Source organism: Triticum dicoccoides, chromosome 1B, assembly GCF_002162155.2.
Source record: "Triticum dicoccoides isolate Atlit2015 ecotype Zavitan chromosome 1B, WEW_v2.0, whole genome shotgun sequence".
Classification (NCBI taxonomy): Eukaryota; Viridiplantae; Streptophyta; class Magnoliopsida; order Poales; family Poaceae; genus Triticum; species Triticum dicoccoides.
In genome coordinates this window covers 677,946,676-677,963,171 of record NC_041381.1, presented here as the reverse complement: position 1 = coordinate 677,963,171, position 16,496 = coordinate 677,946,676, and the positions used below count along the sequence as shown (strand labels likewise).

Sequence of the window (16,496 nt, the reverse complement as noted above, 5' to 3'; positions counted from 1 at the left end):
CCAACACAAATTCACTCGATGACCTCTGAATCGATCAAGGCGACTGAAATGAAGTCAAGGTTTCAGCATGAACCTTGAGCTCAACAAGAATGCCTATGAAGCATAAGAGTCGAGTCAAGGTCAACTTCAACTCTCTTTTCACTCGGATCTCAATCCATTCGGGGGCTAATGACGATGCCATAGACCTAGGGTAGGGTCATGGACCTGACCTATACGCCCTACCCAAGGTCACTACCCTGGAAGCAAGGACATTCAAAGTATAGCAAGGAGTACCGATTGAAGCCATCGGGTGCAATCCACTCGATTAGTCATCTCACTCGGGTACCCCCAATTTCACTCGACCTGGATGAAGTCATTCGACCATACAGGAAATCACTCAGAGTACAGAAGATCTAGAGTCACTCAGGATGACAACGGTCAGGCGTTCACTATGTAGTCTTAAAGATCATTAATAACACTTTATAGCCGGCGTTACCAGTAATGCCCTACCTTAATGTACATTGAACCCCTGTAACGGAGGACGGCTAGGGTCCTGGCGCACTCTATATAAGCCACCCCCCTCCTCTGGGACAAGGGTTCGCACCCCTTGTAACACACTCCCATATTCCAATCGACCGCCTCAGGGCACCGAGACATAGGGCTTTTACCTCTTCCGAGAAGGGTCTGAACTCGTAAACTCGTGTGTACAACCTCGCTGTAACTTAGGCCTCGCCTCCTTATACATACCCCCTACTCTTACTGTCAGACTTAGTGCTTAGGCCTCGCCTCCTTATACATACCCCCTACTCTTATTGTCAGACTTAGTACCACGACAGACACTCTTGAGTTTCTTTCAAGAGGAACTCAGCGAATGTGCAACATTGCCGAGTTTCTTCTTGATGTCTGAGTTCCTTTTGTGTGGCACTAGACAAACTGTGATGTTTGCCGAGTTCCGAGTTTCTTCTTGATGTCAAGTTCCTTTTGTGTGGCACTGGCAAACTGTGATGTTTGCCGAGTTCAATTATCAGCAAACTCAGCAGACACCTTACACTGCCGATCTCGCAATCAGTTGAACTCCGTGAAAACTTAGATGTGCATGCATGTCACCAAGAATTATTGGAAACGAACTATACCATAAATGTCTGGCACGTACCCCCTCCGTTCCTAAATATTTGTCTTTCTAGAGATTTCAACATGTGACTACATACAGAGCAAAATGAGTGAATCTACGCTCTAAAATATGTCTACGTACATCCGTATGTTGTAGTCCATTTGAAATGTCTAAGACAAATATTTGGGAACGGAGGGAGTATATTACATAGTGTAGCTAGGCTGGAACCTAGAAAGAGATGTGCTGGCGACTAGAGATAAGATCAAACTCATCTAGCGGTTAAAGGAGCTATAATTCCCGACTTGCACGTCACAATGTACCGGCGACAAAACGTTCTACAAGACTGTAGAAAATTAAACCAGACATTGCTAGTAACCGCACACCTTCAAAAACTATTCCACGAACGCGGGTTCCAAGGATTCAGTAGTGCTGCAATGCAGTTTCCTACACCTAAATTTGATCCCAGTCAATAGAGCCGTGGTTTTCAAAACTGTAACCAGGTTGCCGTAGACGGTTGCGACCCAGTTTGCTCATCGTGGCAAGGCCTGAAAGCAATGCATCACAATTTTTTAGCACGCATGGGGTCTGAATACTGAAAAAGACATTATGTAGCAGTTCAAATTACTAGTGAAAATTTTCTCGAAAAAATTGCTAGTGAAAAGGAAAGGTGTGAAAGCTTGTCAGGAAGTGAAACTAAGCTGTTACCTTGGATGACTTTGTAGAGTGACGACGACCACCTATCAAGCGGAACCTCATACTCGGTGAGCGATTCCTCGATTTCGGTATTGTGCTTCCCTTCAAGGACGCTGTGCAGGGTGATTACTGCATCCTTTGTTTTCCTGAGGATGTTATTTCCCTCGGCAGCCTCCAACGAGAGGAGGTCACTGTGGGATGACGCGAGGCTAGCAGCAAGCGCAAACTGGGCAGCAACAGCCCATCGGTTAGACGCAGCCCATTTCCTCTGAGTATCTTGCAACTCATTTTCTTCCTTTCGCAGCCGTTCTTCACCATTTCCAAGCACAAGAGACTGTTGGATTTTTCACAGAATGTTTGAATCAAAAATACATATCAATGTTCGCACTGAAAGTAGGCCAACTATGTATACTACTTGAGCCAAGGAATAGACAATGGATTGCGTGCAGTAGTCCAAGTTAATGACGATAGTCATCATTAGCTCTGTTCTATGCACAAGTGCATAGACAAGATTATAGAAAATAAATATGGTATCATCTGCAGATTACCTTAAGATACTCTGCATTGCTAGGTCCTGTACTCTGAACCATCTTGGAGAAAGCACTTTCCTCGTTGCTCACAAGATTCTCAGGGGTGTCAAATTCCGAAATCTGAAACAAAAAGTATTACCTTAAACTAAGTTTGAGTTGTGTGAGGCAAAGTGGCAAACAGAATAAATCATGCAAGTATGACTGAATATGAAAAAAGAGCAGTATATATATAAACTTCTTCAGGTGAAGTGAACAGATCTACTTGCAGCAATCTATCTCACAGCTTGTAAAATATTAAGTATATAATACACCCTTGAACTCTTGTTAGAACCCAAAAAACGTCCACACCCCAGCTAGCAAATCCCAGCTTTGACTGGCATGAAATAAAAATGACATGAATATACTAGCATACAAATTCAAATGAGACGCATGTACAAGAGTGAAAGAACAAAAGCTGTACACAGGCACATGCCCAAGTTACGGCTGTGTGCATCCTGGGATGCAGAAGCCGGGATACTCCCCTTTTTGAAAAAACAGACACATGCCCAAGAATGAAAGAGCAAAGCTCTATTCAGTATCATACCTTCCCAGAACTTAGAATAAGCAACCTGTCACAGTCGATGACGGTATTCAAACGGTGAGCGATTATAAGCATTGTACAACTCTTGAATTCTTCTCTGATTGTCTTCTGTATAAGAGCATCAGTTTGAACATCAACTGCTGCTGTTGCCTCATCAAGAACAAGTATCTTTGCCCTTCGTAGCAATGCACGAGCTAAACTCAGCAACTGCCGCTGTCCAACGCTAAAATTTTCACCGGCCTCAGAAACCTGTTAACAGAGTGATGCTCAGTAAGAACTTTCGATATTGATTATTCTTGAAAGAAAAAGGGAGCTATTGTAAAAGGTGGTAAAAGGAACCAATGTCTGGTCCAAATGTTTATTCCGCATTAAATTCTCTACCATGTCAAAATAGCAGTAGTCTATTGTTTACTGTTTAGCAACCCCTTTCTAACATTGTAAACAAACTCCTAGAACTACATAGATTGACAAATGCTTACCAGTTCCATGTGCCACAGTTAGTCTGGCACCACAAACTGATAAATTTGTGCAAGAACTTATCATTTGTCAGAAGGACAGATTTTTTTTTCTTCGAAAAGGGGACTACCCGGCCTCTGCATCACACGATGCATACAGCCATATTATTAAACATGAATCAAGTTCCAGTCACCGAGTGGCAGACAGTAAAACAAATAAAGAACAGGATATCAAAGAATATATTAACAGTATAAGATAAATATGTTAACAGGATATCAAAGAATATATTAACAGCTTACCTCAGCATCTAGTCCTAGAGCATTCCTCCTTATGACATCTTTCAGATGAGCCCTTTCAAGAGCCTCCCAGAGATCCGCATCATTATGCTCGCTGAAAGGATCCAGATTAAATCGAATAGTACCTGGATAGCCATACATTAAACAATCATTCAAACAAATAATTGAAGTCATCGGAAGAATAAGCTAGAAACGCATATTTGGATTTCTGTACAGAACTATTGTACTAATTTACAAAAAGCACATATGAAGATCTTATATGTATAGTAACAAACCTGAAAACAGGACTGGTGCCTGTGGTATTATTCCTAACACTTTCCGCAGATCCCAAATTCCAAACTTAGAAGTATCACAATCATCAATCAATATTCTCCCACGCTCCAGTTCCACGATACGGAACAGAGCATTAAGCATGCTAGATTTACCAGCACCTGTTCTGCCAACTATTCCTACCTTCTCACCTCCATTAACAATGAATGATATTCCATGAAGAACAGGTGGAAGTTCTGGTCGGTACCGAAGCACAACATCTTCAAACTTGATGATACCAGATGATGGCCAACCAGGAGGTGGCCTGTTATCCTCAATGACAGGAGGAGCCTCAGAAGGCAACTCAATGTATGTTCCCACACGTTCAACAGCATTCATACTATTTTCAGCAAGACTAGCAAGACGAAGAACAGCTGTGAGCAGATTGGTGATATTGAGGGTATAAGTAAGAAGAAGACCCATCGTGGAAGCAAAAGCCTTCTGATTCTCTGCTCGTTGGTTTTGCATCACAGCAAATGTTGCCGTGAACCATATCATGATGCCACCCAATGTTTCCAGCCGGATGGCTAGCCACCTATTTGAACTCAGGTTCACGAGTGTGAACCTGATGTTGTTGTCCATTGATTTCCCATTGATGTTTGACATTCTATCGTAGGCTTTGTAGGCACGGATTGTTGACAGACCATTTAATGCCTCTGAAAATTGGGCATACACAGGAGACCTAGTAATAGAATCCATGCGCTTTACCTCGCGTGATGTAGTCTGAGGAAACAAGGTTATAAAGTGTCAAGAAGGTACACGTAAAAACAAAAAATACAGTTGCTTGATTGTCATCTCGCATGAAATTACCTGGTAATAAAGGTAGGCTGCATAAAATAAAATGAGAAGTGGCATGATAGCCCAAAGAGACATAGTGCTGACAACACCGATGAGAACAAATGTTGAGAGCAACTGAGATATTTGTGCCATAAACAAGTTGACAAAGACAGCAAGATTCCTATCAATGTCACCCAAATCCTTCGAAAATCTGTTGATGATCCGTCCAAGTGGATTGGTATGAAAAAATACCATGGGAGCTCTTAATATAGACCGGAGCATGTAGTCATGCAACCTCTTGGCTGCTCGAAGACTTGACGTGATCAGCCAGTAAGAATTCGTGAGAGTGACTAGAACCTAAACCAAGATATTGTCAATTTGTCAGCTCGCGCGTGATCAATCACACACACACAAAAAGAAAAGGTGGAAAAAGAAAAAGCAATGAGTATGAGTACCTGCCCAAAAGAAAGAATGCCAAAGATTAAGTTGTAGTAACCAGGGCCATGGATTTTCAGAGAACCCTCATCAGTCCAAATGCTCAACCATGTGCTACTTGAAATCCTTAGAGTTTCAGTCAGTGTATAGCACAAGAAGAGAACGAACACCGCCCAAATACCCCCCATTGCATTTTTGTAGCTGCAAAATGAACATAGTAAGTAAGCATATTTTCTAGGGCTTTATGATCTATTATGAAGTCTTATAAGAAATTTAAAGGCACCAAAGATGCTACCAACCTAATTGATATCTATACATTGATAAAAATAATTTAAAAAGCACTGAGCTTCAGGTAACATAGAGAATGCTAATATACATATATGCATAATCATCAGCCTACTTTACACTTTTTTGGACTCTGTATTACACATCAAATATGAAATTGCATGGTAGTAGCTTTTACCGTGAAAGGACCTTCGTACTGACAACTCCAGTTTCACGTTCCTCTTGCTTAATAAGAACAGATTTTCCCTGTTTTGTTTTACTTGAACTATCCTGGCTCTTTTGCGGACCACCATCAGCTATTACAACTTCCCCATTTCCAGTGTGTTTTATGCCGTCCTGTGATTTGCTTTCGTCTTGTTTCTCTTCTGTTTGTTCCTCCATCTTTCCAGCATTTTCCATAAGTTTTTTGAACTGCTCCCCAGTGTTACTAAGTTCATCAAACGTACCCTCCTCTTTAATTACTCCATCATGTATTAGCAGAATTTTATCCACGTATGGCAGAAAATGCAGCTGATTAGTAACAAGGACCCGAGTTTTGTGTCGTAGCTCTTCTTTGATACATTTATCAAACACCTGCATTCATAAAGGACAATTAATAACATTATGTAGTAGTATTGACACTAAGGAAGAAAGGCCATGGATGAATATCTACACAAGCACCAAAAGCATGGCTCTGATACATGCCGAAACAATGCCACAAAACGTCTCTGATGGTTTTATTTTATTTGACATACCCAAAATATGGAATAAACTAGGGTAAGTCGTCCAACATTTTTCTCTCATTCCGGACTTTAGTTCTATATATACACTATAAAGTGGGAGTTCAAGTAACTACATGAATAGTGTATCCATTATATATTTTTAAGCTAGGATGTTATATCTTGGGTATCTGTTGATATCAAGTTAAAATTTATACAACAATGCACATGTCTTAACTCTTTCTGAAGAAAGATTGGCAATGTCTAAAACGCCCAATACTGTCTTAGGGCCACCTAGGTATGAAGAGATCAAAACAAAAGGATGAATGAAATCAACCAAAGAAACACCATCACCAACTCCTAATCGTCGAGACTGTCAGTACGCAAAGATTAAAAAATAGAAAGCATCACAGCAGAATCAAGATGAATGCACCTGTCGACCAACATGGGCATCTAATGCACTCAGTGGATCATCAAATAGGTAAACATCTGAATCAGCATAAACAGCTCTTGCCATTGAAACTCTTTGTTTTTGCCCCCCACTAATATTAACTCCCCTTTCTCCAATTTCTGTTAGATCACCACCCTGAAACATGGACAAGAAAATCCATTATTTGGCAGTTGGTAGGTAAAAGAAACAAAGTAGACTGTACCAAGACACAATTCGAATATAACCAGCCAAAATGAAAAACTAGAAAGGTGTCCTCTAGCAAGGTCACTTCACCAAATGACTAACTAGATTTTTCAAAATTATACACATTGATTTTCGTAAAGTGGGATAGTTGGAACTTGGAACTTACTGGGAGCAGGTCAAGGTCATGTCGTAATGAAGTAGCATCTATTGCTCTCCCATAGCTTGGAGGTTGGAATGGAGACCCAAACAATATGTTATCCCGGACCTGTAGATATCACATAAAATTCTCCTTACAGTCATAATGGGTTCGATTAGCAGAACAATAGCAATAAAGATATTGTATCTCACGGTAGCATTGAAGATCCATGAAACTTGAGGAACATAAGCCACCGATCCATGAATGACCACCGAGGTATCAGACCCTGATACTGGTGGTATTTCACCAAGCATTGCAGAAATAAGAGAAGTCTTCCCCTCCCCGGTGCTTCCTACTATTGCAACTAAACTGCCGACAGGCACGTCCAGGTTGACATTTGATAGTGTTGGTCGCTCGGCCTGCCAATGTTTGAAATTTTAGTTCTCAAGCAACATCATAGAATAATAGGAGAACTAGGAAAATGGAAATATCTTCATATCGCAACTGATGGGGAATAGCACCGCTCAAAATAACCATCAATTCCTTATGAACTAAAATACATCTTCTCGCCTATCCATTAATTAGCTGCTCTTTTGCAGTTGTCATTCTGGTAGGAACCGGATCCCTACCAGGCCATGGTCTCAGGTTGTAGGGGTGGAAGGAGGGACTGCGTGGAGGAAGGCGTGGTCGCCGGCGCTGGGGCGCCGTCGTTGCGTGCGCACGCGCGCGAGAGAGAGAGCAGGGCGGCTGCTAGGGTTAGGTCTCCCGGCTCCCTAAGGAAGCCGAGCAAATATGACTGCTTCTTGCTTAATCCCAAAAAGGGTCCTTACACGAGTTTATATAATCCTCCTAATAAGATAATTGGGCTAAGCCCCTAATAACGATAAGATAAACTGGGCCACAACTAACTGGGCTAAGCTCCTAATATGCCAGTCATAACACATTCCCATTAACAAAGCATGCTAGGCTGCTAGACTATGACTACTCTATTCCCATGTCAAGCAGTGTGAATGTTTTCCTATAAATAATATCTGGGCCACAGAATCAGAAGATTCGTGTTCAATGTAAAGTTGCATGTGCAATAGTAGAATAAGAACATTGACAAGTAGGAAAACTCATCTGGCCTAATATACCTGCAATTCCCATGAAAAGTTTCCATTCTTAATAGAAATGGCTGGAAGCTCAGGATCAATAGGTGGATTTGGCAGAAGTATTCTCTCATCAGCCAAGAGGAGATCTTCCAGTCGTTTCAATGAAACCTTACTGTTAACAGCCTGTTGAATTGAAATGAAAAACAATTAGCAAACCAAGTCAAGCCATCATTTGTTTGCAATAAAAATGCTAACTACAGCAATTAGCTATCTATGTCTGCCACAGACAAATGAAATTGAAGGAATAGAAAAATCATCAATGTCTAATAATCCAAAGATACTTGTTAACATGTCAGTATTTTGCAAAATAACTTCATGAAAACAAGATTTGCATCATTTTGCTCACCTGAGTTATCAGATTTGGCAGCAAAAAAAGTGGGAACCTTAACACTGCAAATAGTGAAAGAGAGGTAAACGCCTTTGCTGCTGTCAACTCACCCCCCAACAGAGAGTAAACACCAAATGAAACCACCGTGACAACGACAGGAATACTGTTGAGGATAAAGCTATTCAGCTGCAACAAGCAAGGAAAAGTAAGGAAAAAGGGTAACAGGCAAAGATTAGTGAATGCAAAAACTCTCAGTTCTATTTTGAAGTCAAGTAACAGCACTAATTTAAAGTAAACCCCGTAGGATTAAGAACCACCAATAGAGTTGGTGCTATAGCACGGAACTCCGATTCTCATTTGGCAACAAAGTCCGTGTGACAACCAACATAAAAAAGAACTGACAAATACACTGCACAATGAAGCTTGAAACAAGTGAAAGACAACTTATCTCCAAGAACCTTATGCAAGTAAAAGAGGACCATACCGCGTCAAGCAATTGAGCACTGCGAAACCAGGAAAGCTCATCGTCACGGATGTCCTGCACCTTTGACTGGAAACTTTGCTCCCAAGCATAACATCTAAACAAGGAAACAGTTGGGACAGTTTATACCAAAATGTATTATACAAGTATTAATACTGATGAAAGTGTAAGTAGATGTAAGCATACTTGACTGTATCCATCGCAGCTAATATTTCATTCATGAGACTGATTCGTCTGTCAGTCCTTTGCAACCCTTCCTTGGTAAGTTTTTCCATTTTGCTTATGATAACTGTCTGATAAAATAAATACACAAAAAATTTCAGCCAGAACAACCAATGTTGAAAGCATAAAATGTGTATTTAAAATTGAAAGAGATAAGAGTAAAACTACTATAATTTAAGGGAGATATATCATTCTTATGAATGGAATATGGTAGTGATATCCAACTGCAAACTGTCCAAACGGCATTATTGGCTTAAAGGGGAAAATATAAGCAGTAAAATGGATTGAACCATGATTAAGGAGTTCAATTGTGACCCCAAGTGAGAGAACTGCTTCAACCACTACTCATTTTGGATATTACTTATTGCAGCTTTGGTCAACTCCAATCTACATATTGGGATAAATACACAGAAAAAACATAACCAGAAGTTTCTGAGATAGGAATTCGGCATGTTCACAGCTATTTCCTCCGTTCCTAAATATGTCTTTCTAGAGATTTCACTATGGACTACATACGGATGTATATAGACGTAGTTTAAAGTGTAGATTCACTCATTTTGCTTCGTATGTAGTCCATATTGGAATCTTTAGAAAGACTTAGATTTAGGATCGAAGGGAATAAATGATTACATGAAGGCTATAATATGAACTCTAGGCTCTGCAAAAGAATCTATATATGAAAAACATCTTTCTCTAACATAAGTAGCAGCCAATGCCATCATGAATCACGTATTAGTAATGCTTGGGACTAGAACAGAAGGCATAGAAATATGTAACACACGAGTTTTCATAATTGCCCATGCCTAAAGAGAAATATACCTGAACTGGGAACAAAAGAGCCAGCATGATGGCACCGACAAGTGCTGCAGGACCTAGTTGTGCATATAGCAGGACCATGGCAATAACAATGCGAAAAGGAGCTGACCACAGATTGTGAAGTTGCTGGCATACTTGCTGCAAATATAAAGATAAAATTAGAAGTGTGCAAAGTGAGACAAATTATCAGCATCCATGGTATGTATGCACTAAATTTCTCCCTCCTCCCTAACATAGAAACAATAACTGAGTCTTAACGACATACCTGCAGGGACTCCGCGTCGGTTGAAATCAAATTTGTAATCCTTCCAGAAGCAAACTTCTTGCGACTATCATTTGTCAGTCGCAAGGACTTACGGAAAACAGCAGCAATCTGTGGAACATCAGAAAACCACAAACTTCTATAAAACTGATGAAATGATTCTTGAAACATTGGAAGAAAGTAGGTCCACATGTCTAGTGTGTTCTTTGGACTTGTTATATGAGTCTGTCATATAAATTTCTAGTTTCTTGTGACTGAAAGGCAGTGCTCTTGTCAGTTTCCCCGGCAAAAGTAACATATGTCTATGCCTATAAGTAGTGTAACAAAAAATTTAATGTAGAAATTAGAAGTTTGGAACAGGGTTTCTTTTGCTGCACACTAAATATATTATAAGCCTTTGCTGAAAGCCTGGAAGTACTACATTTCATAAGTGGATGACAACTAACCATGTGTCTTTTAGGGCAGCTGAGACAGCTAAGCTAGTTTATTTGAGGGAAAGTAAACTACTAAATCACGAGGTAAGACATGTCTTGTTACATGAATCAGGAACTGCAAGCCCCATATCAACATATCAACCATAAGTAGAAATGAGAGTGACAACGAAACAAAGTTGGACAAGGGATTCAGTGATTTCCTGTTGACTCTGCCTCTTAACAGAAAGCTAAAAAGCATGTGATGTAATTTTTAGGCTTTGATATATAAGACTTACCAATGTAGACCTCAATCGGAAACCAGCCCGCGTGACATTCTGAAAGTACTGTGCTTCAGCAAGAACTCCCAGTAACTGAAGAATGGTACAGAAAGTTATAAAGGATTTTTTTTTTCAAGTCACAAGCAGCATCTTGGAGTTCAAGTGCACGTCATTAGCAAAGAAATACAATGTACAGCATGCAAGAGACGAAAATAGTCCATACCACTCCAGCAAAGATTGAGAAAGCATAGATGTACCCATTCCAAGAAGGATCGCCTTTTTGCATAGACTGCCAAAATCACCAACCTTTAGTGGCACACAGAACTAATAATAGTATCTCTACTAGGTGAGAGCAAAGGGAATTAAAAAAAATTAGGATGTACTCCCTCCATATCAAAATATAAGACGTTTTTTGACACTGTCATAGTGTCAAAAAAGGTCTTATATTATGATACAGAGGGAGTAGCATCTAAGATATGCAAGATTTCTCAGTGTGTTCTAACTGTGGTAGTTTGAGTAAAACAGAGCATTTTGCCGTAGTGACTCTGAAATGTCATGAAAGGAGAAGCATACCTCTAACAAGAGGCTCAATACGGTTGGGCCAACGAATTGAGAAGCATCATTGCCAATCTACAAATTGGGAGGGGACATGATTATCAGATTAATACAAAATAATTGTGATTGACTCAAACTAATACAAAAACTGAACTGAAGGACAGATCTTCTAAGATAACAGCCTAGATATTTATGTACACACCTTAAAAAATCCTCCTAGCCAGAACCTTGAAAGTAAGAAAAATAATAAATGTTAGCACAAACCAAATAGCAAGTAGCTGCACCCCGGAATTTTTGAGAAATATAGGTATCATATGTACAAATTTACCTTCCACCGAGGCTACTATGGAGAGCTCGTAGCAGCCAAGGTTTTGGTTTTTGAAGTTCATCATTCCAGCATTTCTGAAATCTGAGACAAGATCCGAATGTTAGATTTGCATGTACAAAAGTACTCATTTCAGTCAAAACAGTTGTGGAGCATACCGGCTATACAATGTTTCAGTCTCATCCCAATTATCTAGTTTCCAAATATCATTATCAGTGATGGGCCTACTGTATCCTTGTTGCATTAGAGGAGTCATCCATGAAAAGAATATCCCTATAAAAAAGCATCAAGGCAAGAAAATTTACATTAATAAACTTCTAGAGAGGTCATGAGGGTAGAAAATGTGAGTATCTGACAGTGTGCAATGATTTATATCTACTCACAGGAAAATATATTGGCATGCCTTTCGGGACAAATCTGCTCCCCTCCTGGCAGAGGTTCATAATCAGTATTATCAACAAGCACCTCACTCCTGATTGGAGTATAACCCAGGTAGGGATCCAAGCTAGGCAGATACACCAGCATAAGAATTCCAAATATGCACTGCAGAAAATGCGTTCAGTATATATCAGAGATCGCGGTAGGGCATATTTTGGCTAAGTATGAGTTTTACCGTGATATTTTTGTAAACTATTACACAAGTTTTTTTTTATTTTTACTATTATTTTCTTGTAAATAACAAATCAAGCAGTATCAAACATAATACATATATTAATGGATCATCTATTGGTCAAAGCTTGAAATTGGGTAGTGAAAATACGCCTTCCATGAAGGAACTGAGAGAGTAGACAACAAAAGAGGCAAACCTGGCATATTATCTCGCTGCAGTATAGGTAGAATATTGAACTGCATAAGCAAAGTAAAGAAGTTAGCCTACATATATAGAGATCTAAACAGGGTAACTCCTTGGGTTACCATCCAATAAGCTTCATTAAGTACTTACTATACCTTGAACTGTAGTAATGCCTCACTGGAAGCACAAGATTGAACATAGCAGCTTCACCAACCAATACATATATGACCACAAACCGGATGTACCATCTTAACTCGGTGATGTAAATTTTTGTCTCCAGCAATAGCATTATAAGCATACAGCACCAGGCAGCAGACTCGATGACCAGTGAAGTAATCTGTACACAGGGAGAGCTTCAAGTAACTAAAAAGGGTAACGGGAACAAGTATTTGGTACAAGTAAAGGTCTGAAAGCAGAGCATATAATATAATGCCACTGACAAACTATTGTCAATGCTTAACTTTAGATAAATGGTTATGCATTCGGCTTTTATCTGCATATTGCAGATGGCACGTAACTAAACCCCATATCATTTTGCAGCAGAAAAAAAATGAATCACATTCCGAGTGACTTGTGAGATGAATACCAAACACAATATATATTCCCTCCAATGCAATCTATTGCTACACAGTTCTCAACAAATATAATTGCCATTTCAGCATACAAATTAAGCAAAGATTTGACAGCGATGATATGAAGCATTCTCACCTCAAATGGAGCAAGGCCAGACTGCCCATCCAAGTTCATGATGGAGGTACCCGTGGCGATCCTGTACAGCGGCTCTGCTATGCAGTGCACAACAAGCAGCCCAAGCAGATAGTTGTAGTACGGCGAGCGTAACTTGTACCTCTGCACCTTGTAGTCTTTCGTCGTCCTCCATGTCCGATAGAAGCAAACGCCAAAAAGTGTGAGGTACGAGATGCACACCACCAGGGTGTCAATGCCGCAGGGTGTGTATGCACCAAACGCGCTTTCGACGGCATGAGACCATGCCCCATCCTTCACTGGCTGACAGTACCACTCCAGTGGTTTGAACCCCATCTCAACGCTTCTCTTAGCAACCCCCCCAGTCCTCGCTCAGTTCTTATCTTCCCCTGAATTCATGAAACGAAAGCAGAGAATTCAGCCAATGACCTGCAATATATCCTACAAACGTGCCCGATTAAAATGCACAGAACCACTACAATAGCGGCGCGATTAGCAGAAAACCACCACTTTAGAAAACGTCGCACTTTCCACTGCACCGTAAACGCTGAGTTGGAAGAAAAAAACTACCACATGGGCATGTTGACCAGGTCTTCTTCTTCCTCCTCCCATCACTCTCTCTCTCTCTCTCTCTCACTCTCACTCACACACACACACACACACACATTACATCAAACACATCGTGTGCGTCCGCGAGCAGAGGCAGCAGATTAGTTCCTCATGCTGTCGCGACAGGAGCAGTAGCAGAGGGAGGGAGATCAAGGAAGCGAGCTGGTCCCGGATCCACCACGGCCATGGCTAGATCAAGGATTCGCTCGGGGCCTCTCCAACCTGGGCCTTCACAGAGGTCGCCATGGAGCTGCTCGGGACGCCGCTGCTCCGACGCCATGGAGCTCCTCCTCCTCCTCCTCAAGAACGCCATGGAGCTGCCCTTGTGGGCGCCGAGGTGGAAGGTAGTCCTGGCGGCGCGCGCACGGACGGGCCCCTCGGGATGGGGGGCTTCCGAGTTCCGGCTGCTCCGGTGACCTGGCGCGGGGAGGGCACCATGGTTCGCGGCAGTGCGACGAAGGTCATGGAGCATGTGAGTAAAATGAACAGGACGCCATGGAGGTGGGGGAGCGCGCCGCTGCACTACGCCGCCACTCTGCTCGCGGATGCACACGAAGTGTTTGATGTAATGTGAGGAAGAGAGTGAGGGGAGAAGGAAGAAGAAGACCTAGTCAACATGTTCCTCAAAAAAAAAAATGTTCATGTGGCTGTTTTTTTTTTCTTCCAACTTAGAATGGCGGGCGGCCCGAGTGGTTAGTGATATCAGCAAAGTGTTTAGCATTAGCCGTCAGTGTATTTTGTCGCTGTCAATTTTCTGATGCTGTGCAAAGTGCTAATTGCACGGCTATTACGGTGATTATGTGTATTTCACTCAACGTGCTCAGACGGTACAACACTCCGAGGAATTCCTGCGAGCCTTTGCAACTTTAAGCACTAACTAAAGGCTTAGAAACGGAACTTTTCTCTGCGCCGAGTTATCTTCGTAACACTGGGTACGCCACTGCCCACCGTCAAAGCCCCACCCTCTCTCGTGCTCCCTCACCGCCGCTTCCGTTGGCACTGTGCCGCGGTAGAGGGGCCGCTGCCAGACAGTGCTGGGGGTGGCTCCTCCCCAAGGTGGCGTTAGCGGCCCTCGATCTCCGCTATGGGCTGCTATGGTCTTGGATCCGGGGTGAAAACCCAAGTTTTGCCAGTGTAGGAGACGACGGTGGGTATGTCGCTGCACCTTCTTGGAGGCATCACCTTTTGGAGACCAAGACCATGGTGGTGCCCACGGGAGCTGCGATTTGTGCTTTCACGGCTCCATCGGTGAGGATGGTGCTAAGCAGAGGCAGCAACCTAGGTTTGCGATGTTGCGATGGCCCCATGAAGTAGGGTTATGGCTTGGCTTGGCTTGGGTGGCAATTTGGTGTCGCACAGGGTGTCATGTCCTTCCGGCGCGGCATGACTTGAATGCGGCGGCGTTGTCCCCGGATATTAGCGTGGGGGTTGTGGTTTGCGAGCGGATGTCCTGTGTAGCGTGGGCTGCAGGATGTCAAGGTCGTGTGGTGATGTGGATCTAGTTGTGTTGGGGATGTGGAGGCGGCGCCCCGCAGGGCGGTGTTGGCAGAGCATGAAGGGCACATTGTAACATTGGACGTTGGGGTGGCGGCCCTTGGTACATGCGTTTCTCTAGGTGCCGGTTGCTATGGACGGCACTGGCTAGGCTTTGCGCTGTGTAAAATTTGAATATGTTGTTATTTTACCCGTTAACCATGAAGAAACACTTATGCCCGTCCTTTGCGCTTTTTCAGGAAACCTTGCTATTTCTTGAAATCAACCACAATTCAACTTTTAGTGAGTCGAGGAAAAAAGTTTGGGGTTTCAATTAAAAAAAACTACTATTTTCTGAAATAAATGGCAGTCCAGTTTTAAGTGAGTACAAAAATGTTGCGCTGTTTGCCGAAAGCTCCCAAATATTTGGGATAATAAATCAGTAGTCCAAATCAAATGCTTTAAAAAAATATTCATATCTTTTAAACCCCAACTTCAATTTTAACATGTTATATATGCATTTATACTAGAAAAATGTGTAAAATCTGAATATGATAGTATTTTACCCGTTAACCATGGAGAAACACTTCTGCTGGTCCATCGCGCTTTTTTAGAAACCCCCTGCTATTACTTGAAATCAACCCACGATTTAAGTTTTAGTGAGTCCAGAAAAAATGTTTCGGGTTTTGCATAAAATCCCTACTGTTTCTTTAAATAAACCCTCGGTCTAGTTTTAAGTGAGTACAAAAATATGTTTTGTTGTTTGCCGAGAACTCCCTGATATTTGAGATAATCAACCCGTAGTCCATATCAAATGCTTTTAAAAAATATTCATATATTTTAAACTCTAACTCCAATTTTATATATGAAATTAGATTAAAAAAATATGTAAAATATGAATACAATGTTATTTTACCCGTTAACCATTTTTAAAATGCCCTTTAGATGCAAACTTAATCAGTGGCATATGATCCATCTTTCTTTCGTACGTGTGTTGGAAAGAAATCATCAATAACCATGCATGCAGGCCTCCACAAAACCTCTCGCGCGCGTGTGTGTGTGTGGGGGGGGGGAGCAAATTTACCATCTTATGTCAAGAGAGAGAACATGTTTTTATTGTGTGGGCACCGAGGCCACCGTCAGCTAGGGGCGGAAGGAGAATGAGC

At 41.7% G+C, this 16,496-nt stretch overlaps 1 protein-coding gene across 2 annotated transcripts; it reads right to left on the bottom strand.

The window, feature by feature from the left end:
* Positions 1-1,240: 1,240 nt before the first annotated feature.
* Positions 1,241-14,441, bottom strand: LOC119349608 (ABC transporter C family member 2-like). 2 transcript variants are annotated; one of them, XM_037617663.1, is made up of 29 exons: positions 13,819-14,441; positions 13,252-13,637; positions 12,699-12,880; positions 12,557-12,596; positions 12,134-12,293; positions 11,909-12,023; positions 11,754-11,834; positions 11,628-11,652; positions 11,444-11,500; positions 11,094-11,159; positions 10,889-10,963; positions 10,183-10,290; positions 9,921-10,055; positions 9,066-9,172; positions 8,883-8,976; positions 8,417-8,584; positions 8,053-8,193; positions 7,132-7,338; positions 6,950-7,048; positions 6,583-6,735; positions 5,630-6,024; positions 5,187-5,367; positions 4,765-5,088; positions 3,921-4,677; positions 3,649-3,770; positions 2,897-3,142; positions 2,332-2,433; positions 1,796-2,117; positions 1,241-1,635 (listed from the first exon to the last, which is right to left on the bottom strand). In XM_037617663.1, exons 2-29 carry the CDS (start codon positions 13,582-13,584, stop codon positions 1,541-1,543), a joined length of 4,890 nt encoding a protein of 1,629 aa, XP_037473560.1. In that variant the 5' UTR covers positions 13,585-13,637; positions 13,819-14,441; the 3' UTR covers positions 1,241-1,540. The 2 variants fall into 2 exon arrangements, with proteins under 2 accessions (XP_037473560.1, XP_037473561.1); XM_037617664.1 differs by having other exon boundaries at positions 14,080-14,441.
* Positions 14,442-16,496: the final 2,055 nt, after the last annotated feature.

Excerpts from the sequence above, each read along its gene's own strand:
- LOC119349608 (XM_037617663.1), bottom strand. The coding sequence starts at position 13,584 with ATGGGGTTCAAACCACTGGAGTGGTACTGTCAGCCAGTGAAGGATGGG. Across the intron at positions 12,597-12,698 it reads AGGCATTACTACAGTTCAAG|TTCAATATTCTACCTATACT; the intron begins GTATAGTAAGTA and ends TTGCTTATGCAG. Across the intron at positions 4,678-4,764 it reads CAGCCTACCTTTATTACCAG|ACTACATCACGCGAGGTAAA; the intron begins GTAATTTCATGC and ends TTGTTTCCTCAG.